The sequence below is a fragment of the Monodelphis domestica genome, chromosome 4 (assembly GCF_027887165.1).
Source record: "Monodelphis domestica isolate mMonDom1 chromosome 4, mMonDom1.pri, whole genome shotgun sequence".
In the NCBI taxonomy this organism is placed as follows: Eukaryota; Metazoa; Chordata; class Mammalia; order Didelphimorphia; family Didelphidae; genus Monodelphis; species Monodelphis domestica.
The window spans coordinates 9,101,419-9,126,758 of NC_077230.1; the positions used below are offsets into that span (position 1 = coordinate 9,101,419).

General features: G+C 37.6%; 1 protein-coding gene across 5 annotated transcripts in view; it reads left to right on the plus strand.

Moving 5' to 3' along the window:
• SLC37A1 (solute carrier family 37 member 1) overlaps nucleotides 1–25,340 on the plus strand; it is a 183,831-nt gene that overhangs the window by 73,653 nt on the left and 84,838 nt on the right. For all 5 annotated transcript variants that reach the window (XM_056826006.1, XM_007493189.3, XM_007493188.3 and 2 more), the window contains 5 exons: nucleotides 2,144–2,225; nucleotides 12,175–12,301; nucleotides 15,578–15,656; nucleotides 19,905–20,040; nucleotides 24,933–25,009. In XM_056826006.1, coding sequence (XP_056681984.1) covers nucleotides 2,144–2,225; nucleotides 12,175–12,301; nucleotides 15,578–15,656; nucleotides 19,905–20,040; nucleotides 24,933–25,009 — 501 coding nt within the window. The remainder of the gene's footprint in view (nucleotides 1–2,143; nucleotides 2,226–12,174; nucleotides 12,302–15,577; nucleotides 15,657–19,904; nucleotides 20,041–24,932; nucleotides 25,010–25,340) is intronic.

A 25,340-nucleotide genomic window follows, 5' to 3' on the forward strand; every position in this document is an offset into this window, starting at 1 on the left:
ATTCCTTTGAGCACAGTAGTATTCCATCACCAACTTATACAACAATTTATTCAGCCATTCCCCAATTGGAGGGCATCCCCTCATTTTCCAATTTTTTTTCAGCATTATGTTTTTAAATAAATAAAATAAAATGCATAGAATTTCAAAGAAAAGCAATTTATTGAACTAAAATAATCCAAAAAAAATTTTTTTAAGTTCATAGATTCTTAAGTTAAGAACCTCTGCCATAGGACCAATCCAAAATTATAAAAGATTCCATTACTAAACTAGCTATTAGAGATCAACTTGATCAACAGAGATCAAGCATAATTTATTAAGACTGATTCACACTTAATTGCATTGCCCTGCCATGTATTGAGAGAGGAAAAAAAGTGGAGACCTCCCTTCTCAAAGTGGGATTCAGGGAAGACAGCAGACGTAATGGAGAAGAGGTTTGGGGCTGGTAAAGGTAACAGGATCTAGGAGAGGACAGTTTAGGGTTGGCTCAGAGAGAGGAGATGGAGCTTAAAGATTTTCCTCCTTCTGTCTTCCCTCCTTTGCTATGGCTGCTCTCCCAGATTTGCTCTTCTCCTTCTTGTCCTCCCTCCACTACTTGAGACCAAAGGGTTTCCCCTTGATCGGTTCACTCACGCTTGATTCACAGCTGGGCAAAAGATAACTATTTTAATGTCAACTCAATCAGGGTAATACAAAGTAATAATTGGCAGGGGAAAATGGGAAAGTAAAGTGGGGAAAAAGGGGTCCCTGTCTCTGTCTAAAACCCTTTCCCCTCTCTCCTTGAGTTTGGAGAGAACTCAGGCTTTGGCAGCCTGAGCCCCCTGAGAGATAATCAGGTTGGCTGACCCTGGGTTTGGCTCCTTGGCCACAATTCAGACCCAGGGCAATAGGAGCTGAGGTAAAGTCTGACATAGGTTACAAATGCCTTTTCTCAGGGTTCTCTTCACTGAGGGTTTTCAATTTGGAAATGTTGTTGGAAAGGATTTCTAGTCATAAGCAGGAAAAAGTTGGTAACTCTCAGGAGAAAGTCTTAATCCACCTTCTCTCTTCCACTTCTCCAGACTGAGAGACCAACTCCTCTTCCAGCCAGAATCTTCTGCTCCTCAAGATTCCAATCTCCTGGGGTCCCTCCTCCATTGTAGTGATCAATTCCACCTACTCTTCAGCCTGGCACTTTTTCTTCATGTGCCAGCCTCTGTCACAGAGAACTCTTGAAAGAAATTCCTTATCTCTAGATCTCATAAAAAGAAAGAATAAATAAAACAGAGAATTTGGAATACATGGACCACTGAGATCTTTCTAGTAGTAAATGTTCTGATCCTTTGAAATGAACCTTTTGTTTTCCATAATGGCCAGAAGAAAGGGGAATTAAATAAGGAAGCTTTGATTTGTTCCATAAAGTTTACAAAGAACTTTCAGTATTATTCTTCTCACTTTAAAAATGAGAAAACTGGAGTTCAAAAGTTAAAGAAATTGGTCTAAAGTCGCACAGGTTGTTTCTCATGTTCAATCTTGTACCTTTTCCATTGTATCTGCTTCATTTATGCCCTTGGAATCCATTTCAATTCAGTTCATTTCAGTTCAACAAATACTTAGTAAGCAATTACTCAATGAAAAATATTGTGCTGCCTGGATGAGATACAAAGATAAAAAAAATGTGAATTTCTGGAATAATGAATAGTATCGCCTGTGGGAAGATATGACTGCTATGCAAATAGTCATATTAAATAATAATTGTTTCTAAGAAGTATGTCAAGTTCTTTAAAAGGATAGGAATTAGAATTGGATCAGGAAACTGCTTTTTGTCTTTTTGTTTCTTTAGCACTTAGTATAATCTTTGCACATGATGAGTACTTAATGAATATTCATTAATTTAGAAAAAATGTAAATTTCCTCTTAAAGGAAATTCCACATTTTACATAATTACTTAATAACCAATCTTTAAATTCGAGGAAAATAATACAATGATCATATTGATAACCTTTTTAACAGCTATTTTTCAGTTAATTTTAAGAGATTTTATTTTTAACCAATATATATGCAATTACAGTGAATGGCACATTTGAAAATTGATTGTGTTCTCTGATGCTCTTTGTTCAAGCATGTTATTGTAGTTTTCATCCTCTACTATTGTTTTGCATTGCAGGTACAGGGCCTTCATTTTTATCTTGACTTTTTTGCTGTATGCAAGTTTTCACTTATCTAGGAAGCCTATCAGCATAGTTAAGGTAAGAAATTATTAAATGAGTTCTTCCTAACATATATTATTTATGAGGCATAAAAGGAAATAGTTGCTACAATTCATCATGGATAAAATAAAATGATTGTAGAAGACAATTTTGAAATCTTTGCATATGGCTCCTCTAATGGTAATGGTATAGTGATATACTGATAAGTGGGGTTGCCGAGTGGTTTAGTTGTCATTACTTGTCATCCAACTTCTGCTTTATGTGGGTTGTGTTAGTCTTTGCCAGCCACTGCCTCAGGTTTTCCCCTGGGTTATAATTATTTGTCAGTCACTACCTTAGCTCTTGCCCACAGATTTGAACCCAGGACCTCCCATATCTAGCCCTGGTTCTCAATCCACTAAACTACCTAGTTGCCCCAGAGTGTTTTTCTTTTCTTTCTTATTTTTTTCTTTACTTCAAAGATATTTTGTTTTTCCAGTTACATGTAATAGTAATTTTCAACATATGTTTTCCAAAATTATAAGATCCAGACCATCCAATCCCCCCCCCCCCCCTTAGAGATGCTAAGCAATTTGATCTGGGCTATGCATATATTATTTTGCAGTGTTTTTCTTTTCAAACCAACTATTTCCTAATCACTGTTGGGGGAAAGAAATGGGAAATGGAAGGGGCCCTGAACCCACCATCCGTACTATTCCCACCTCTTCACACCTTTCCCTGGAAAAAACAGCTGGCCCATTTCCTAGTTCTAATCTTTTTTTTCCTCTGACATGGGAAATTGTTTCAAAACAAAACAATGACTTTCATTTGGCAGGTGAAGTTCTAGTTAAAGCATATCTTTGGTGAAATATATACCCTAATGTGCTTGTGGCTCCGTTCCCTGGATGCCACATTTACTTTTTTCCTTGATGAAATATCAACATAAGTGCGCTGATATTGCCTTCAGGACATCTGTCTTCCCTAGTCGGTAGCAAATGATGAATTCGTAGACAGTTTAGCTACTGGCTAGGCAGGATCGAATTTGGCACTGATCAGGTTATATCAATGAATTGTTGTTCGCTCTCACTTGAAACGTCGCTCCAGGCATACAGTGAACTTATTAACAGCCCTCTCCAAAGCCTGCAACTGCACATTGAAGACTGTCACTTAAGCTCCTGCTGGGAAAGAACTGCTGTCTTGTGACGCACATTTTGGGGACAAAACTTCTCCCAAGTCCCCCGGATTGTACAGCCAGTGATCTACAGAGGGATTTTTCCTTTTTAAGTCAAAATCTTCCTTGCTCTTCTTCTTCTCTTCAGTTACATAAGCACAATCAAGATCAACCAGCAGTTGAGCAATCGATTCGCTCGAATAACCACCAAATTCTAGTAAAGTTCAGTAGATGTAGGTATGTCAGAAATGTTTTATCTTCTCTGGGGCACTCAGTAAGACAAAAAAAACCAGACAACCCTATGCCTCCCCAACCAAAAAGAAAGGGAAAAAATGTGGAAAAGCCAGAAATCCCACATTCTTTCTCCCACTTTGGAAGATCCAAGTCTCAGATATCAACGAACTCTCCTTCCGCACATTGAGTGGGCAGGTGGGATTCCTAATGCAAGGGAGTGATTCTGAGTTAACCAAGCAGAGGAGCACCAGGAACATAGTGAAGGTAGCATTTCTGGCATGGGTCACAATTCTTCAATATGCATCAGTCATCCCTAACAAAGTGGAAATAGGTTAGAAGCCTTTTACATGCAACCTGTCCCCAAATCTAAGCTGATAACAAGATTCTCCCCAAACTGCTACTCAGTATTTGACTTTCAAACCCAAATATCTCCCTGCTACAAAACCTTCAATGTGATAGAGGAATGATCCAAAGACTTTGATGGACAGAGCCTGGAAGAAATTGTAAGGATTTCCATTCACAGGTTGAGGAGGCTTGGAATCTTGAGGGAAGAGGAGATTCCTTGGAGAGCCAGTTGATCTCTCTCTCTAGCTTGAGATAGCAAGGGTGACAGGCTGATCAGAGAATTTCTCTCCTGAGCCATATAAGATCCCTCATTGAATTTAACCACCCCCCCCCCCATGATACCAAGAATTGTGGCAGAAGAGAAGAATAAGAGTCACATAAGAAGATCTCACACAGCTCCTCTGACACCCTGGGGCTGGACATTGGCTCTGCCGTGATAGACCAGGGGTGACAAAACCCTGAGCTTGTTAGAGACCGGCTGGCAAGCCTGAGTCTCCCAACTTTGGAGGGAGGGAAAAAGATATTTTAGACAGACAGGGACTTCCTTTACCCTCTTTCCTTCAACCTGCAGACATCTTGCTTATCTTACCCCTAACCACACTTTGTTAGAATAAAGTTGTCAGTTATCCTAAATTGACTTCTTTGTCGTATTGGAAGAGGGAGAGAGCTGATCTCTCTCTCTTTCCCCAAGAGAAGAGGTTCACCCATTAAATCAGTTATTAGAAGGAAGTAAAGGCAGGGTGAGTGGGGAGACATATTTGAAGAAGACCGAAGGGGAAAATCCATCTCACTCTCCTTCTACCTTCTGGGCATTTATCATCTACTTTTTCTCCATTATACCCAAACCTGCCCTCTAATACATCGACTCTTTAAAGTCCTTTGTAGAGTGAATGCCCCCTTCTCCTACAGATGCCAAATAAGAACTCCCTCATCCTGCTCAGTGATTTTATTACCAGAGTCAGATATATGATCCCTTTACTTCGAAGTAAATACAAATATACCATAGTTATAGTTTCACCTCATCTATACCTTTTTTTTTAACCCAATACTAAATATTGGTCCCGAAGCAGAAGAGCAATAAGGGCTAAATAATGGGAATTAAGTTAGCTTGCCCAGGGTTACACAGCTAGAAATTATCTGAGACCAGATTTGAACCCAAGACCTCCTGTCTCTGGGTGTGGCTCTCTCTGAGAGCCACCTAGCTGCCTCCTTAGGCCCTTTTGAAAGAGGAAGACTTTTTGGGTGACTCAGTAAGTGGTGGTTATTAGGATACCAAGTTATGGAATGTGAATTCTCAACATTCCATATTGGCTCAAAAAAAGCAAACAATTTTTTAGTCTTTGCTTCTTGGGATTTGGAGACGCAAGTTTCAATAGTGTATTCCAGACTGTGTCAGGAATCCTCTGGGTCTTTTCCACCCACTGTAGTACCTCAGATTTGACTGGACCTTATAAGACTCTGGGCTTATTAGGTTAATTTCCCAAATCTTGTCGTTCATATGGGCCACCATAGGCTCTAAGGTCTCAGCCACTCTGACCTCATCTGGTTCAGTCACCATTAAGTTATCAGTTATAGTAGTATATACATCAGTTTCCCTTTAGTGCAATTAAAAGTGGTTTATTTGATGCCCACTCTCCCAACCCCTTCCTGAGTGTTTGTATATTCTTCTCATGAATCTGAATTATTAAAAATAATATATTGAAAATTAATATTATGCCAAATATAATATTCTAAATGTAATATTTAAAAATTGGTTTGGAAATATAATATTAGTTAAAAAAAGATTGTTGTGGTTGCCGATTATAAAATAATTAACCCTTAAGTCAAGAGGATGATAGTAGCTTTTAACAATTTAATTTTAATATAAATATAGTCTAAGAAAGAAATAATGAGGGAAGGAAATAGAAAAATTTTCCTCCTAGCTTACTACCCTAATCTTACCAGCTCACAAGAGTGTCTTCTGTCCTATCCACCAATGCTGAATCGCAGAAAGACGCTTAGCCCAAGACCTCCAGAGAAACAGAGCTCTCCTCCTCCTCTACAGTCTCATTTTTTTTTTAATAATAGGCATCTTTTTCCATATCATTTCCTTTCCCTGTGAACTGGTCTATCACATCTCAGGAACCAGTCAATGTTTCTCTGATCCGGACCCAAACCCAAGCAGAAAGTTCATGACCCTGCACGGAAAAGATGTTTCCTTTATACAAACCTCCCTGTGATTCTTTGGGAGACGAGCATGTTGAAATCTCCCAGATATACATGCCTTATCTCCCAATTAATCATTTCATATAACCAGCTTATATCTCTAAAATATCTCTTACTAGAGGAGCATATAATATTGCATTTTCTAAGAAGTAATTACAATAATTTGGTAATAAGAGGGAAATAAAAGAGAAAGAAAGCAAAACCAATGATTGGTAGGTGCACTGACAAACAGCCAATTAGGGGGAAATCCCTTTTGGCACAAGATTTTACATTTTTACATTCAGAGTAAATGTGTTCAACCCCCTTTAGTTCTATTCACTACATCCCAAAGTTCAGTCTGGATCTTTTGATGCAGTGTGTGGTTTCTGCAGGCTTCTTTATGGCACCTTCTTAAAAAAGTTCACTTTCTTGATTTGGGGGAGATAGTGAGTTTCTTTTCCTGAAATTTCCCTAAAATTTTTTTTTAAATCTTGAATTTTATGTAGAAAGCTATTAAATCCAACTTTTCTAAGATTTCATTCACCTCACATTTTTCTTTGTAAGATTTGAATTAATATACAATACTCCAAGTACTGATTTTTCTAAAGTTTATTTATAATTACTTCAAGTAGAAAGAATAAAAACCTAGTTATCTAACAAAATTAAAACCATGTGAGCAATATTCTCCTGGCTCTCACCTCACACCCCCTCTACCAAATGTGATCACCAGAAAAGAGAGAGAGAGGCAGAGCTACACAAAACTTATATATTCCCTACATCAGCATTTAATGTGAGAAGGAAAGTAGGGTGCTGGGAATTGTAGTTCTAGGGCTCAAATTGTAATTATACAACCCCCCGCCCTCCCAAATTTGAAAGAACCCGACAAGATATTGATGAAACACCCTCCCAGTTTATGGACAGACTTATTGACGTAGGAAATACATATATGGACCTTGATTTATCCAGAGAAAGAGACATTAGACAAAAACATAGGCAATTCATTGAGAATTGTTGTTCAGTGGTAAAAGACTACTTTAAAACTAGCTGTCCTAATTGGGACTCTATGGACCTCGAAGAACTGAGGAGAGTAGCAACCTATGTTTATAAGGGTCGTGTAAAAAGACCTGAGGAAGGCAATACGTTAGTGGAAGATTTAAAGAAAGAAATTGAAATGTTAAAGAGACAATTGAAAAATAAGGGAGAGACTAGCCCCTTTGCGGGAATTCACAAATAAATCAGTAACCTGCCACTTCTGTGAGAAGAAAGGCCACAAAATGATGGAATGTAGAACCTTTCTTAAGATGATTGGAAGAAATACACAGTTTAATAACAACTTTAGAAATAACAACTATAGAAATGATAATAATGGTCATAGAAACCAGAATTTTAGAAATTTTAGAAATTATAATAATGATTATGGAAATAACTATAATGAATATAGAAATAAGAACTTTAGAAACCAGAATTATAGAAATAGGAATTGGGAAAATAATGACAATGTTCCAAATGAAGAAAATGATAATACCCAACAACAATATATAAGAAATGGTGCTTGTTCAAAAAATAGTGAAGGTGCAAATGACCCTTAAGGTGGTGCCCTTCAGGGGGGTGCCCAAGAATGTCCTAAATACAATGAAGTTGGTTCTTCTTAGACTCTATTGATTTTGTTGATATTAAATAACTTTTTTCAGTTTTGTCTCCACTCCATATAGTAGAAAAGGATAGGCTGGCCCAGGACAGCCCTGGTCAACCCAGGCCTAAACCTTAAGAGAAAGATCAGTCAGGCTTTAATCACTCACCATAAGATCTGTTTAAGCAAGGATTCAGAGGGACAGAGTCTCCTCAGAGGGAGTTCCAGCCAGAGTCAGCCTCCCTCAGACTGTCTTCAAGAGCCTCTCTTCAGAGCCTCCTTAGAGACTCTTTTTTCTTTAGGAGACTGTCATCTCCTTATATAGGGAATTTTCTCCTATGTCACCTCCCCAAAGTTCTCCCATCTACCAATCACAGTAGACGTTTTTCAAAGGACAGACCATTCTTAGTTCACACCTGAGTAGACTAATCCTTTTAGTAATCCACACCTGAGTAGGCTAGAATCTCTGAGTAAGTTTTCACCTCTTTGCTCCTTGTAAGTTCACAAGTTGCCTGACCTTTATAGGTACTTAGCACCCCTTTGTATTATATCCAAAAATAGGCATGGCTTAAAGAGCTTTTTGTCTTACTATAAGTATGGGTTTAATATCTTTCATTGTTCAGCAAAGAGTTTACAACTTTATCTTCCCCTAGGGCAGACTTAAGTAGGGATGGAGTAGAGGTCTTACATTCCTGATCTAAGTACCTTCACTGCCCAAATGGGGAATGGTCCCAATGGGGAATGGTCTTAACCCAACCTTATGAAGTAGGGTCTGGGAATTTTTTAAGGTTCACAGAGGCTACATAAAACTTATATGTTGCCTACGTCAGCATGTAACAGAAGGAAAATGGAGTGCTGGGAATTGTAGTTCTAGGGTTCAAATTGTAATTACACATCTTGTTTATTTTTTTATTAGATTTATCTAGTTCAGAGAAGGGAAAATTGAGCCCCCCCCTCCCCAAATAGTATAGTTTTATTGTCTATTTCTTCCTGTAGCTCATTTAATTTCTTCTTTAACAATTTGGCGACTATATCATTTGGTGCATATATGTTTGGTATCAATAATATGGTACCTGTAACACTTTCTCAGCCATAGATTCAATAGGTAATTTCTTTCACTCCTCTAACTTGTTCATGTCATCAGCCTTTATGTCTAAATGATGTACATATTTGGAGCTTGTCTTGGTATATTATATGAGATGTTGGTATATGCTAGTGTCTGTCAGACTACTTGACAGTTTTACCAACTGTTTTTGTTGAATAGTAAATTCTTGCCTTATAGCTGGTATCCTGGGGTTTATCACACACTAGTTTACTATGCTCATTTGCTTCTATATATCATGTACCTAACCTGTTCCAATGATTTGTCTCTCTGTTTCTTACCCACTATTGAACTGTTTTGACAATGTGGCTTTTAGTACTGTTTAAGATCAGGTTCTGTAAGCCTCCTTCCTTCTGATCTTTTTTTACTTATTCCCTTGATATTCCAAGCTTTATTTTTTCAGTTTCTATAAAATAATCCTTTGGCAGTTTATTTAGTATAGCACTAACTGAATAAATAATATAGGCAGCCTTGTCATTTTATTATGTTGTCTTGACCTAGTTATGAACAATAATTATTTCTCCAATTATTTAATTTGGGGTTTCTTATGTGTATAGAATGTTTAATATATTTCCTGTGTTGAGACATACTGTCAAATATTTTATTCTGTCTGAAGTTATTTTAAATGGAGTTTCTCTTTTTGATCTCTTCTTAATTGATTTTTTCAGAATATGCAAAAATACAGATGATTTGTGAGGGTTCATTTTATATTTAATGAAACATTGCTTAAGTTATTTTAATTAGTTTTTAGTTGATTATACGATTCTCTAAGTAAATCATTTCATCATCTGTGAAAAGTCATCATTTTGTTTTCTATTGCTAGCTAGTCTTTCTATTATAATACTTAAGAGTAATGATAATAATGAACATTTTCACTTTATCCCACATCTTATTGGAAAGGAATCTAGCTTGTTTCCATTATAAATAATGCTCCTCTTGGTTTTAGATAGGTAGTAAGAAAATCTCCATTTTTTCCTACACTGTTTTTTAATAGGAAAAGGATTTTAATTTTGTCAAAAACTTTGTGCATACATTTAAATTATTATATGGTTATTGTTTTTGTTTTTAACATGGTCATGAATGACTATTCTCCAGAGCTCTAAAGATAGTCATCAAGTCTAGATCTCCTAAAACTATAGCTACTAAGTCCTCATCTATAAACCTTCTCTTAATAATAAATCTAAAAATATTTACATTAAGTCAAGGATAAGATGCTTTATGTGTACATGTAACTAAGTAACCTTATTTCTACATGGAGCTATGTTGCTACAAAACATTCCCCTACCCTAAATTTGAACTGTGGAATGTATGGGTCTTCAAGAAGGACTAGCACTTCTGGTGTGAGGGCTTGCTGAGATGTTTGCAGGGTTGTTCTACCTTTGATATCCACCTGGCACTCAATTCTCACCATCTCCAGGGAGCTGTAGCATGTACAGTGGCTTTAGCCCAGTAAACCATCTCAACAAATGGGCTAAACCAGGTTGAGGGTATCCAATGGGCCACAAACCTATCTAGTTAGGAGGGTGTCTACCCCAAGCATATGAAGACCTCCCCCAATGAAATGGTCACATGGGAACAATTTGTTCCCCAAACCATAAAGGTGTAGACTCTGGGGAGTGTTTAGAGCTTGGCCAAGCATCAAAGAGGCCAAGGTTGTCCACTGCATCCACAGCCATGCCCAGTCTTTCTGACTGTTGTCTTGCCACTGGATTTTGATGACTCTGGAAGAGAGAGGGAGGTTGACTTTATGCAACTCTTTTATGCCTCACTTAACAAGTCAAGAAAACATCACCCCATGATGTCTTTAGTCCTCTTCAAAAACGAAGGACAAACAACAACTTTCCTATAAATATACATGTCCATGAGAAGAGTGGACACACTAATACAAAGGTAGACCTGTTCAAAGCACATGTAGCCAAGGCAACTCGGGCCTTGATGTCCTTTAGCTCTTCATGAAGTCCACTTGAACCCTCATTCCCTCCAGGTTTCATATCTGCAAGCCAGCTCCCATATTAATTCTCCCTTGGATCTGTGATTGGAACTCTTTCTTCCCTGTTGCCAGAGACGCCACGTCTTGAAGTTGCTTCCTGGTTTCTGTATTTGGGTCTATCCAACGACTGTGTATAGAGCTGGAGTCATGTAGCAATGTGTTTGCTGTGCAAATCGATCCCCTGAAGACTACCATGGGAGGAGAAAAGGAAAGAAAGTCATGCTCTTTCTGCTGCTCTCTAATACGATGCAATGCTAACACTCCACAGAGCTGTTCTTTGACTAGATTGGTTGCAGAGTTTGGCAAACTAAGCTTTTTAATAGTCTGCAATGGGTATGGCAATATTCCACAACCAATAATAATGCTGCTTCCAATTCAGTCAAAGCAAATTCCTTCACACTTCTTAATAACAAAACAAAACAAAGCACCCTTACCTTCTATCTTAGAATCAATACTAATGGTAAGGGCTAGGTGACTGGGGTTAAGTGATTTGCCCAGGGTCACACAGCTACAAATTAGGTGAGGTCAGACTTCAACCCAGTACCATTTCTAGACCTGGTTCTTCTCCACTGAACCACCTAACTGCCCCCTCTTTCACACTTCTTAAAGCAAAGGATCTTAAACTGGGGTCTACAGAGCTTGGGAAACAGAGAAATGACCTATGGATAGATTTAAGAGGTCTGCAAAGTAGTCTGGAGAAAAAAAGATTTTTTTCAGTTATTTACAAATGTTCTTCTGAGAAAGCATCCATAGACTTCAGCAGAATGCTAAAAGGTTTTATTGTGGTTGTTCAGTCATTTTTCAGATATGTCCAATTTTTTTGTGACCCCATGTAGTATTCTTGGCAAAGATGCCAGAGTAGTTTGCCATTTTCTTCTCTAGCTCATTTTACAAATGAGGAAACCGAGGCAAAAAATTTAAGTGACTTGCCCAGGATCACAAGTCTAGTAAATTTGAATTCAGATGAGCCTTCCTGACTCCAGCACCACTTAGCTATTGCTAAAAGATTAAAAAAATTCTTGTAAAAGAATGTCATAAGTAGAGCTAATTTGATTAAGAAAAAAATTACAGTTTTTAAAAGGGCTACAAATATTTTCAGTTTGTTAACATTTATACTTCATATTTATGTTTATATAAATATTTATAGCATAATATTTATACTTCTAATAGCTATTTCTTGCTTTCCATAATTACTTCAGTTGTAAGTATTTTTAGGGGGAAAGAAGGGTGGTAGTTAATCAGATTTCGCATATAATACTAGCCAGTTATGTTTATATTACCATATATTGTCTTCTGACTTTCCATTGGTCACATTTTCTGTTTCTTCATGTATTCTTTCCTTTAATCCACTAGGGCGAACTACATAAGCACTGTGCTCCTCATGGTAAGGTTAAACTCAACATTGTAAATGAAAATGCCTTCCGCGCTCCTGCTGGGAAAATATCAGATAATGAAACTCACTGCGGTTGGGCACCTTTTGGTAAGCTCACTATTCTACCAGTCTCTTATTCATCTAAAAATCCCTTGGTGATTTTGCATATGAAGTCATGGGCAGAAATTACATTTCTTTTCTAGCCTTACTAATTTGTGAAATAATTGTCAATGTTCTTAAGTTTAAGTGATGTGCTTTAATTTCAAGGACTGAGCTCTTACAAGGAAAAAAAGCCACTATTTTAAACATTGCAGCAACTGATCATTTATTTACAATAATTTAGAGATATGTGCATCTTTAATTATTTAGCTTTCAAATGTTATTTTTTATTGGTGCATTAACAAAATAACGCTAGTTTCTGAATACATCTCTCCTGTTCACTGCTCCCTGCGATACTATTCCCAAGTAACAAAATTTTTGAAAAGAAAAAAATTCAGCCCGACCAACCAGCATAGCAGATGTATCCAATAGTATACACAGAATTCAACAACCACAATCAATCCCCCCATCTCTACAAAGAAAATTGGGAGGAGAGAACATTTTCTCAACTCTTCTCAAGGGCCAAGCTAGGAAATGATAATTACAGTGTCCCTTTTGACTTTATTGTTCTTTCTGTTTACGTTATTGGAGCAATTATATATAATTAAAATTGTTCTCATTTCTCTCTGAATGATTTATATTAATCACCTTAAGGTGCAATAATATGCCACAATTTTTTTAGCCACTTCATAATTGATGGATACCTGTTTTGTTTCTAGTCCTATCTTATAACAAACTGTACTGCAATTACTATTTTGACATATTTGGGACCTTTCTTTCTGTATTTGATCTCCTTGGAGCCATATTCCTGGAATATGTAGATAAATAGTGATATCTACTTGCCACCTAGATAGTGGTTTCTCTAGATTCCAGAGATGAATGTATCAGTCACTTTCTTCTCCTAATTCCTCATGGCTTTCAGAGTGATTGGACCCAATAACAGCTCCACAACCATCATATTAGCAATTAGACAGCAGTACTCTGTTGGGCAGTTAAATGATGCAGTAGACAGATTTGTAGGCTTAGAGTCATGAAGATGAATCCCTTCTGAGTTCAAATCTGGCCTCAGACACTTAATGGAGGAAAATAATCTTGATAAATATTATTGATATCAGTCCTATCACATATCAACCACATGGCATCAACATTCTAAAATAGTAGTGTCAAAACACCAGTTGAAACAAATCTTTCCATGAAATGGGGTAGGGGGCATATTGACTTAGAAAACCACAAATTAACACTATTTATGTTGTGTTGTATTTTCATTCATTTTGTTAAACATTTCTCGATTACATTTTAATCTGGTTCTAGCCACATTGAGGAGTCGGAGCTTAGAGTCTGATTCCTTTGTCTTACAAGACCTTCAACTATTTAAATGGGACTTGAACTATTTTAGGGACTTCCAGGATTGTTATTTTTTTTTCTTTTCCCTTTAAGGTGTACAACCTTCCCACTCCCAAAGAGTTGCTTTTTTAAAAAGGAAGAAATAAAAAAGAAGAAAGTATGAAAAACAAAAGGCAGAAATCCTGGGCTTTTCTTTTCCTGTTTGAATGTCTAGATCTCATATCTCAATAATATGGTCTCTGTGTGTGATGCCAAATCTTTCTGGTTCATAGTGGATCTCATAATATAAAGTAGGAAGGATGAGTCAGAACAGCACCAGAAATACTCAGGATACAACATAGGTCATAACATTTCTGGCATAGACACAGATTCTTCAATATCCATCAGGGTTATTTTTACTGTGGCAAAACATTTATAAGCCTCTCGCCTACCATCTGTTCTAGATTCTAAAATGATATTGAAACTCCCAATACCTCCATGAAATTGTCTTTGAACTTCTAGTTCCTTGATTTCACCTGCTTTAGTTCCATGATGGTGAAAGGCTTGCTTCCCCCATCCCCAAGAGCAGTAATAAGAAAAGTCTAGTGTTCTTTTTATTTTTCCATTAGCAATAGTTCCCAATTCTTTTTTTTTAACTTTGCTGTCATTCTCCTGTCTCGTTGCTGTATTCTCAGGGAGATGTAGTGAACCTTCTGGGTCAGAGATCATTTCATAAGTCCCTGGTTATCCCCTGTCAGTCCAAATTCAAGAGAGATCTCTTCACTGCTGTAGCTGACCATTGACCTTCACTTCACCCTCCCTAAGAGACCACAGCTCTCTGTCTGGGGCCAGTTCACTTTCAGTCTTACTACCCCTCCAAGATGGTCAAAAACAAAGTTGAACATGGGGCTTTCTTTTCTTCCAATGCCCACTAAACTGAATAACAGCCTTCTCTTTTTCCATCATGAGAACTTCTCATGTTTCTTTTCCATTAAGAGGACTCCCCATATGATCGGGGATGTCGATTTTAAATGATCTCCCTAGTGCAAATAATAATATGAAAATAGGTCTTGATCAATGACACATGTGGAACCCAGTGGAAATGCTTGTTGGCTATGGGAGAGGAGGGAAGGAACATGATTCATGTAACCATGGAAAAATATTCTAAATTAATCAATTAAATAAATAAACTTAAATATATTTTTTAAAAAGAGGACTCCCCAAATATAAACAGAAGGGCCCTTGCTAGTGGGTGCTAGATGACCCTCTCTATCCCTCTAATTACCTTGCCCTCCATAATTAAAGTGCCCTGTCCCCAACTCAACCATGAGCCCGAGGCCATCTTATCTCAGTTGTTGGCTTTACCAAATATCAGGCACAAACCTGACTCTGGTCAGTATAGGTTTGATATTGGGACTATAGGAAACATTTCTAAATCACTAAAAAGTTTAGTCCTTAAATAGCAAGTATATGAAACAGTAAGTTTCATATAAAAACTAAGTAATGCTTAGCTTCTATAGACTCACCAATCCTTCCCACCCTTATAGGGGGATATATCTGATCAGTGGGGCAGCATTTGGTGACCCCCATGGTCTTCTGCGATCCTCTACGTTGGAAGTGCCCAATCTCTACGCAGGTGGAACCTTTTATGCCTTTTGACCAAGGAGCCATGCAATCTGCTTCAAGAGCTCGAGCTTCAAAGGCCAATCAATTCCTGTATGGTCATTTTACAGTGAAGGCACGGGCACTGCCAGTTTCAAATGCATTAACTTTATCTTTTCTTGCTAAGAAATCAAGGAGAATTTTAAAAGTCACATTTCCCGTATCGTATACCTTCTGACTTCTGAGTGTTGCCCAGACTTGGATGAGGACAGATTTTGGTACCTCTTTTGAACCATTCTAAGATGTTTAATATAAGGATGGACACTAGTAATGACCGTATTGTTTTTCATATGTATTTAGATAAGAAGAACTATCAACAATTACTGGGAGCATTGGATTATTCGTTCCTTTGTGCTTATGCAATTGGAATGTATCTCAGGTAAGTAAGCTTTTCAGTTTTGGCTTGTCTCTTTGATCTCAGGGCCCTCCTCTATCCTGTAGCCACAGTCTCTAAGGAAATAGAGCTACTTGGACACTTCGTGCTGTGTGTATTTAGTACAGCTTTAGTGACCACTCCATGAGAGCCAAGGACAATGCTTACCCTGTACCCAACTCAGCTCTGTTCAGACCATGAATTCCATCCCCAAATGCTTTTTGATGCCCTTTCTTTTGTCTCCATTCCAGCCAGAGGGCAAATCCTTCTTCCATGTAAGGAAATCTTGATATAATCAAGGATCAATGCTTGTCCATATGGCTCTTAATATTCTTTCTCTCTAAATGGGCAGAGAAAATAAACAGAGACTACTGCTTATTTATCTCTTATTTTTGTTTTTAATCTGCTTCATATAAAAAAATCCCCAGTATTTGTACTCCTTCAACCTTCAGGGCTTCAAAACTTCTCAATTTGCCAAATTCAGGGCTTCTGTATCATATTCTAACAATTTCTTATTTATAATTAATTATATTATAATTAATATGATGTTAGGAAGTTTTAAGTACGATTTCCATTTTAGAGATGAGAAAGCTGAAGCTTTAAGAGGTTAAGCGACTTGCTATTGAAACAGTAAGCTGGGAAGCCATGATTCTAAGTCTAGCATTCTTTCATCTCCCTCCTATTTAAATATTATGTATAATATTTATATTATATATAATTTATATATAAAATATATAATATAAAATATAATTTATAATAAATTAAATATAAATGCTTGACTTAAAGTATAATAGAGGAACCATTTAGCATGCTATATCAATGACTAATGTTTCAGAGAAACATTAGACTGTTTAGTGATAGAGATTGGCAGTACCATAGATTTCTTCGAGTCTAATTCCATCATTTCATAGGTGGAATAAATGAGGCCCCGAGAAGGTATATAAACCTTAGCCTTGGTAACACCAAGAAGGTAGTATTCGGAGCTTGAGAGCTCATTATAGCTTAGGAAATCTTGAGTATCAAAAGAAAATAAGCAATTATTAACTTGTAGAAACTAGGGGAGAATCAACAACAGGTCTTCGGGGTGATCCTCGTGGGGTTCAGGGGTAAAGAACCCTTCAGCAGCAGTTATTCTCTTTGCTTTTTTGATCAATGATCCAGAGATATTGGGGATCTTCCTGTATTCCAGGGCAAGGGAAAACTGAGGCAAGACTCTGGTACCACAGATTTGGGGTCCTGAGCTCAGGTCCTTTGCTCCTGTCTCTCTCGCACCCACAGGGCAAAAGACTACCTCCAAAGCTCTATATCCCACAAGCTCCCTTTCTTCATCAAGTGCCACTCTTCCCTTCTTCCAACACTTCAAAATGGTTCCTCAGTGCCAGTTCCCTTCCTACACAATTAATGAATTAATAAACATTATTTAAGCACTTGCTATTTATGAGGTACCATACTATATGCTGGGGATACAAAGAGAAAACCAAAATATTCCTTGCCCTCAGGTAGCTTACGTATAATTATTGTTGTTGTTTTAAACCCTTACCTTCTATCTTGGAATAAATACTATGAGTTTAAGGCAGAAGAGCAACAAGAGCTTGGCCACTGGTGTCAAGTGACTTGCCCAGAAGTTACAGAGTTAGGAAGAGTTTGAGGCCAGATTTGAACCTAAGATCTGTCATCTGTAAGCTTGGCTTTCTGACCGATGAACCCTCTACCTACCCTGCTTAAAGATACAAAACACATGTAATACAGAAACAAGCTAACACTGGAGAAGGCAGATCAGGAAGGACTGTGCACGGAAAACTGTAACTAAGCTGAGAAACTAGTATATGGAGATGGGAGATAGTGTGTCCTGTATCAGGACTGCAGGAAGATCACTATGGCTAGATCCCCGAGTGGAGGGGAGGAATAGGTCCGAGAGAGTGGGGCCAGATTGCTGGAAGGAAATAGAGATTTACTGGAATTCAATGAGTAGGGAAGTAACATGGTCAGATCACAGCTTTAGGAAAATTGCTGGCTGGGATGGTTTGGCTTGGGGAGAGACTTGGGAAACCAACTCAAAAGTTGAGTCAGTAGTCTAAATGAGAAGTTGACTGATAGCATTACAAATGGAGAAGAGGCGAATTATGGAGATAGAAAAACATTTCACGATTTATTTGATATAGATTGAGAAAGAATGAAGTAGAGGATAATACTGATGTTGAACTTTCGGGGGAGAGCCTGGGGAAATTGAGAAGATGGTGTTGCCCTGGACAATAACATGGAACTTGGGAAGAACAGAGGGCTTTGAGGACAAAGATAAATAATTCAGTTTTGAACCCTTTCAAATACTTTTGGAACATCCAGTATAACATGAACAATAAGCAGGAAGTGGTGCAGAGGATTTCTGTTATTGATGATTTTTTAACTTTTTAAATATATAAATTTTTTTTAAAAGAAAAAGTGCTATCATTTTTTTAGTAATTCCAGGCAGCACCACCAACAGACGAGGAATTTCAGATTTATAGCCTGCTTATCGGAGGGCTGATCTTTAGATTCCAAAGCAGTTGGAACTAGCCCTGTGACCCTGGGCAAGTCACAACCCCCATTGCCTAGCTCTTAGTGCTTTTCTGCTTTGGAAGCAATACACAGTATTGATTGTAACACAGAAGGTGAGGAGTTTTTAAAAAGCAAATGGAAGTAGGAAGGTGTGAAAAAATGTAAAAATACCGTTAAAAATTGGAAAGAGAGTATTTAAGCAGGTACAACATAACTTGGGAAATTAGTTGCTAGAAAAATATTTCAGTGGAAATCCTGACATTTTTTAACTCTTAAGCTCTGGTAAAACTTCTAAAATTATTTAACTTTTTTAAACAATAAAACTTTCTAAAACCATGTGGACAGCAAAGCAAGTTTGAAATATCTACGAAGTCCTTTCTTCTGATTATACACAAATATCGGCATCATCTTTCCTTGAAGCATTGGAAGCGACTTCTTCCTCAGAGAATTCAGTTCCCCTAGGAACAAAGGAAGAACTTCATACCTGTTCTGTAGCTTCAAGTACCCAGGGGCTATTTCTTTTCCCCTTCCCTCCTAGTATCGTACATACATTTCTACTCTCCAGCTTCCTGAAATGGTGCCTATTCACATCCTTTTTTCTTCTTTGTGTCCACTTTGGACCACTTATTCTGTTCCTTCCTATACCATTTTTGCTTTTTCCTCATGTTAGGATGACCACCTGCCCTTAGTGTATGTGCACACAAACACACACACAGATTCGCACACTCTGCACGTACAACTTCACAAAAATCCGAGTTCAAATTTGATTCCTGAATATTTTTGATAGAAACCAAACTTATGAAAAAACGAATTTGGTAACCCCTAAAGATTAGGTAGGCTTGAAATTTATTTCTTTCTGTTTCAATACTGAAATGGACTACATACCAAATTCAAGGTAGATTTCTCTTATTTTGCAAATTCAGAAAAAAATGGATTATATTATTATATAATATTATAGTATTATAGTATTATAGCATATGTGATAAATAATTAAAAAAATAGACTTTTTATTGGACTTAAAGATTAAAAAAAGAATTGGAATTCTGAATCATCTGTGATGGAACTACAGAACCGTGCTGCTTCTCTCAGACAGATCACTTAATCTCTCTTTTGTTGGCATTGCACAGAATCACTTCTAAAGCTTTTAGTTTTCAAAAAGGGTTCAGGCAGCTCTCATTAGCTTTTCTGTTTTCAGGATAAAAGACAAGGTGCTAATTTATTCAGTAAGTACTTTAGGGTGGTTAAATATTCCTTAAGGTTTTCCTGGTAATGCTCCTCTGTAGAATAATTGGCAAGCACTCGTTTGAGTAAATTGAAGGGAGCTGATTCCCTAGAAATACACGCTGTGTTGTGTTTCTGATTCATTTCATATTTCTTCAGATTTGATAGTTTGCATTTTAAAATGCACATTTGTTAGATACTGCGGACACTAAAATACTAACTCGTGTCAGGGTATCTGTTTATTTACTAAATAACAAACAGTCATGAGATTGAGTGTTTTATCATTAATTCTTTCGGATGAAGGAAGAGCCCAGTAGAGCTTATTGTCCTTATCTGGTTAATAAATGTCTTAAAGGAGAAGTTATGATATCTGTTCTTCTTGGAGTTTCTTAATTGTTTGCATTTCTCAAAGATCAACTAACAGCATAAGAATGTTCAGTAGCTTAGCTTAGCAGTTTGCTTGTTTTCTTACCCTCTGCTTCCTCATTTCTTTTTCAGTGGCATAATAGGGGAACGCCTGCCAATTCGATATTACCTAACGTTTGGCATGTTTGCCAGTGGAGCCTTCACAGCTCTTTTTGGCTTGGGCTATTTCTACAACATTCACAATTTTGGATTCTACGTCATCACTCAGGTGAGTACTTCAGCTTCAAGTTAATACTCGATAGAGCACACACTGAGATTCAGCCTTGGTAATCGGTCAAAGTGAAGTATCAGAGTCATTCTAGTAGTGTTGGAGCTGGGAACAAATGTTGCCCACAAGTTTCTTGGTCCTCTCTTTCTGTCTGAAACTCAGGTGACACATCCAACCTTTAAAGATTCTTTTGACTTCAGACATTTCTTCTCCAAGGAACTTTTTTGGAAATTAAGTTTGTTTGTTTGTTACGTTGAAGTGCCCAGTAAGCTTCCTCCTTCTCCTTCCATTAGAAAAGGAGGCAACATTTTTAAAAATAAAGAGGTATTTAGCAAAGGAATGATGCAGCCATATCTAAGTATAAATGAATTTATAATTTTGTTTCTATCCTAGATTTATCTAGAAAGTATTAGGAATTGAGTGCTCTGATTTTGGAGAGGGGGCACACAGAGTTGAAGAAAAAGATGACAAATGCTTCTTCATGAAAAAGTGATCTCATTCCATTGCATCTTCTCTAGCAAATTGCTCCCCTCTGTCATCCCTAATCTCTCACTAATTTTCTTTTCTTTTCTTTTTAAACCTATACCTTTCATCTTAGAATCAATACTATGTAATGGTTCCAAGATAAAAGAATGGCAAGAGGTAGGCAATGAGTTCTAAGTGACTTGTCCAGGATCGCATAGCTATGAACTGAGTAAATTCAGATTTGAACCCACAACCTCCCATCTCTAGGTCTGGTACTCAATCCATTGAACCATCTAGCTGCCCCGACTTCTTTCAGTCAATCCCAATCCTTTCCTCTACTACCTAAAAATGTGCCCATGTCTCCCTTATCCCTCACCTGATCCATGCATCCCCTCTAACTTTCATCCTATGTCTCTCCTCTCTTTTGTGGCTAAACTCCCAGAAGACCTTCTAAAATCAATGATGCCATTTCTTTTCCTCTCACTCTCTTCTTGAGTCTTTGCAGTCTGACTCCTGACCTCATCATTCAACCTAAGCTGTTCTCTCTAAAGTTACTAGTGAAATTACCACGTTTAACAGCATTTTCTCAATCCTCATACTTTTTGACTTCTCTGCAACCTTGGATATGGTCCATCATTCCCTTCTCCTTGATAGTCTCCTCTCTCTATTTTCATGATAGTACTCTGGAGATACTCCATGATACTTCCCCTCCTACCTGTCTGAACATTGGATCATCTATGTCATGTCCATTCATCATGGGAATCCCCAAAGCTCTCACCTTAGACTTTCTTCTCTTTCTATACAATTTCACTTGTTAAATTCAGTCAGCCTCCATTTTCTATCACCTCTGTGTAGATGACTCTCAAGATTCCTCTATCTAACCTTAAGCTCAGTTAGGTGACACAGTGAATAAAGGTCTGGCGCAGGAGTCACAAAAATGAGTTCAAATTTAACCTCAGACTGATGAGCTATGATCTTAACTAAGTCACTTAATGTCTATGCCTCAGTTTCCTCTTCTTTAAGTTGGGGACAATAATAGCACCCATGTCACTGGATTGTAGTGAAGATCAAATGAGATAATATTTGTAAAGTGCTTAGCACAATGCCTTGCACACTTAATAGATATTTGTTCCTTTCCCTTTTTCCCAACCCCTACTCTCACATCTAACTGCCTATTATATATATCTCAAAGTGGATGTCCTATAGACATCTTAAACTCAGTATGTCCAAAACTGAAATTATGTCTTGCCCAAAATCTTACCCTCTTCCTAACTTTCTAATTACTTTCCCCCCCTAAAACCTTTACTTTCTGTCATAGTATCAGTTCTAAGACAGATGAGCTTAAAGGGCTTAGACCAGTGATGGTGAACCTTTTAGAGATTGAGTGCCCGAACCGCAACTCTCAGCCTGCATTCGAGCCCCTCACCAGGCCCAGAAAGGGGAGGAAGGAAGCACTCCAATTAGGCTGCTGGGCAGAGGGGTGGGTGATGAGAGAAATGCCCTCAGGTGCCCTTGGAGATGGGGAGGGGAGCAGCCCCCTCTGGCAGGAGCTGGCATATGTGCCATAGGTTTACTAACATGGGCTTTGACAATCAGGATTAAGTGATTTGCCCAGGGTTATACAGCTAGGAAGTGATTCTAGGCCTGATACTGTAGCTGCTATGCTACCTAGCTTCCTCTTTCTGTCATCCTTAATTCCTCATGCTCTTTCGTTCTCAATATCTAATCTAATGTCCTATCCTGCCATTTCTGTGTAACTTCTTTTTTGTACCACCCCTCCTCTCCTCAAACAGTGCACCCACCCTGATTCAAGTGCTTATGACCTCACACCTGAGTTTGGATCCAATTTCTGACATTTGCTATAGTCATGTAACCATGGACAAATCACTTAGTCTCTCTTGGCTTTATTGGACTATAAAATATGGGCTTAAGATCACATGGCCACTAAGGACCTTTTACTCTAAATCCATAATCCTATAAACATAATTACATATGCATCAATTTATATGTGTATTTGAATGTGTATGATATGTATATTCTAAGTTCATAGGATTTCTACTGAAAATGAACAGAAGAAATTAGCAGTGTCCTTTCTGCTTTTTGCTTATATGCTATATAATTCTTTTTGTTATTTTCAGTTTCCATTCAACATGTTATAATTATTTCCAACTTAGAAAAGTTGAAAATTACTGCTCTAATTGAGAGTGATCATTTCCTTTTTGGGCAGGGCCCTTGTCAAAATCTAAGAAAGGCTGTTTAAATTCTCAAATTCAGTGATAGTATTTCAGTGACCAATTTTTTTTTTAAATTTTATTTTATTAGTCAATTCAGAATATTTTCCCTTGGTTACAAGAATCATATTCTTTCCCTCCCCTCCCCCCATCCCTTCCTATAGCTGCCATGCAATTCCACTGGGTATTCCATGTGTCCTTGATCAGAACCTATTTCCTTGTTGTTGATATTTGCACTAGGATGATCATTTAGAGTTTCCATCCCCAGCCACATCCCTTCGACACATGTAATCAAGCAGTTGTTTTTCTTCTGTGTTTCTGCTCCCACAGTTCTTTCTCTGGATGTGGAGAGTGTTCTTTCTCATAGATCCCTCTGAATTGTCCTGGATCACTGCATTGCCACTAATGGAGATGTCCATTACATTCGATTGAACCACAGTGTATCAGTCTCTGTGTACAATGTTTTCCTGGTTCTGCTCCTCTCACTCTGCATCACTTCCTGGAGGTCGATCCAGTCCCCATGGAATTCCTCCACTTTATTATTCCTTTTAGCACAATAGTATTCCATCACCACAATTCCATACCACAATTTGTTCAGCCATTCCCCAATTGAAGGGCATCCCCTCATTTTCCAATTTTTTGCCACCACAAAGAGCACAGCTGTGAACATTCTTGTACAAGTCTTTTTCCTTATTATCTCTTTGGGGTACAAACCCAGCAGTGCTCTGGCTGGATCAAAGGGCAGACAGTCTTTTAGTGCCCTTTGGACATAGTTCCAAATTGCCCTCCAGAATGGTTGGATCCATTCACAACTCCATCAGCAATGTATTAATGTCCCGACTTTGCCACATCCCCTCCAGCATTCATTACTTTCCTTTGCTGTCATGTTAGCCAATCCGCTGGGTGTGAGGTGATACCTCAGAGTTGTTTTGATTTGCATTTCTCTGATTATAAGAGATTTAGAAGATTTTTTTCATGTGCTTATTGATACTTTTGATTTCTTTGTCTGAAAACTGCCTATTCATATCCCTTGCCCATTTATCAATTGGGGAATGACTTGATTGTTTTATACAATTGATTTAGCTCTTAATAAATTTGAGTAATTAGACCTTTTTCAGAGGTTTTTGTCATAAAGATTTTTTCCCAGTTTGTTGTTTCCCTTCTCATTTTGGTTGCATTGGTTTTGTTTGTACAAAACCTTTTTAATTTAAATTTATTTTACATTTTGTGATTTTTTTCTAACTCTTGCTTGGTCTTAAAATCTTTCCTTTGCTGGTGGCAAAAAATTGGAAAATGAGAGGATGCCCTTCAATTGGGGAATGACTGAACAAATTGTGGTATATGTTGGTGATGGAATACTATTGCGTTCACAGGAATAATAAAGTGGAGGAATTCCATGGGGACTGGAATGACCTCCAGGAGCAGAACCAGGAGAACGTTGTACACAGAGACTGATACACTGTGGTACAATCAAATGTAGTGGACTTATCCATTAGTGGCAATGCAGTGATCCAGGACAATTTGGAGGGATCTATGAGAAAGAACACTATCCACATTCAGAGGAAAAACGAATAATGTTCTAAATTGACTAAAATTTTCAAAAAAAACAACTTTCCTTTCCCAAAGATCTGACATGTATACTATTCTGTGTTCACTAATTTACTTATAGTTTCCTTCTTTATATTCAAGTCATTCATTCACCCATTCTGAGTTTATCTTGGTGTAGGGTGTTAGGTGTTGATCCAAACCTAATCTCTTCCACACTGTTCCAATTTTCCCAGCAGTTTTTTTTTTGTCCCCAAATCTGGGATCTTTGGGCTTATCATAGACTGTCTTGCTAAGGTTACTTACCCCAAGTCTATTCCACTGATCCTCCCTTCTGTCTCTTAGCCAGTTCCATATTGTTTTTGATGACCACTGCTTTATAGTATAGTTTGAGATCTGGGACTGCAAGGCCTCCTTCCTTCACATTTTTTTCATAATTTCCCTGGATATCCTTGATCTTTTGTTCTTCCAAATGAGCTTTGTTATGGTTTTTTCTTCAGTGACCAACTAGAAGTTTATAAAAGATACAAGTTGTAATCAAATCTTGTCCCATACTACAAATGTAAGCTCTACACTCTATGTTCAAACTTAAGAAAAATAGACAATGAAAACATTATGATAAATCATTTTCTTCTTCTTCTTCTTTTACAGATAGCTAATGGGTTGGTGCAGACCACAGGCTGGCCTAGTGTGGTGACATGCATTGGCAACTGGTTTGGAAAAGGAAGGTAGTAGAAATAAATGGTATATTATTTCTTAAATTCAAATCAATCAAATGTTTGCCAAATTTGTACTCTTTGTAAATCGTGGTGCAATTCTTTGCAATTTCAACTTAATTGGGATTATAAAAATAAAAAATAAAGCTAGAATAAAATATTTTTACTTGATGCTTTTTGGGAAAAAAAAGTGACATCTTGGGTTAAACCTTTAAGGGTACTCCATGTATAAAGACTATTTAACCAAGCCCATCCAAAGACCAACATGGGGAGAACTAGATAGGGAGGTACTGAATTTAATTGAATAATGTGGGACATGGCCAAACCCACATTTTAAGATAAT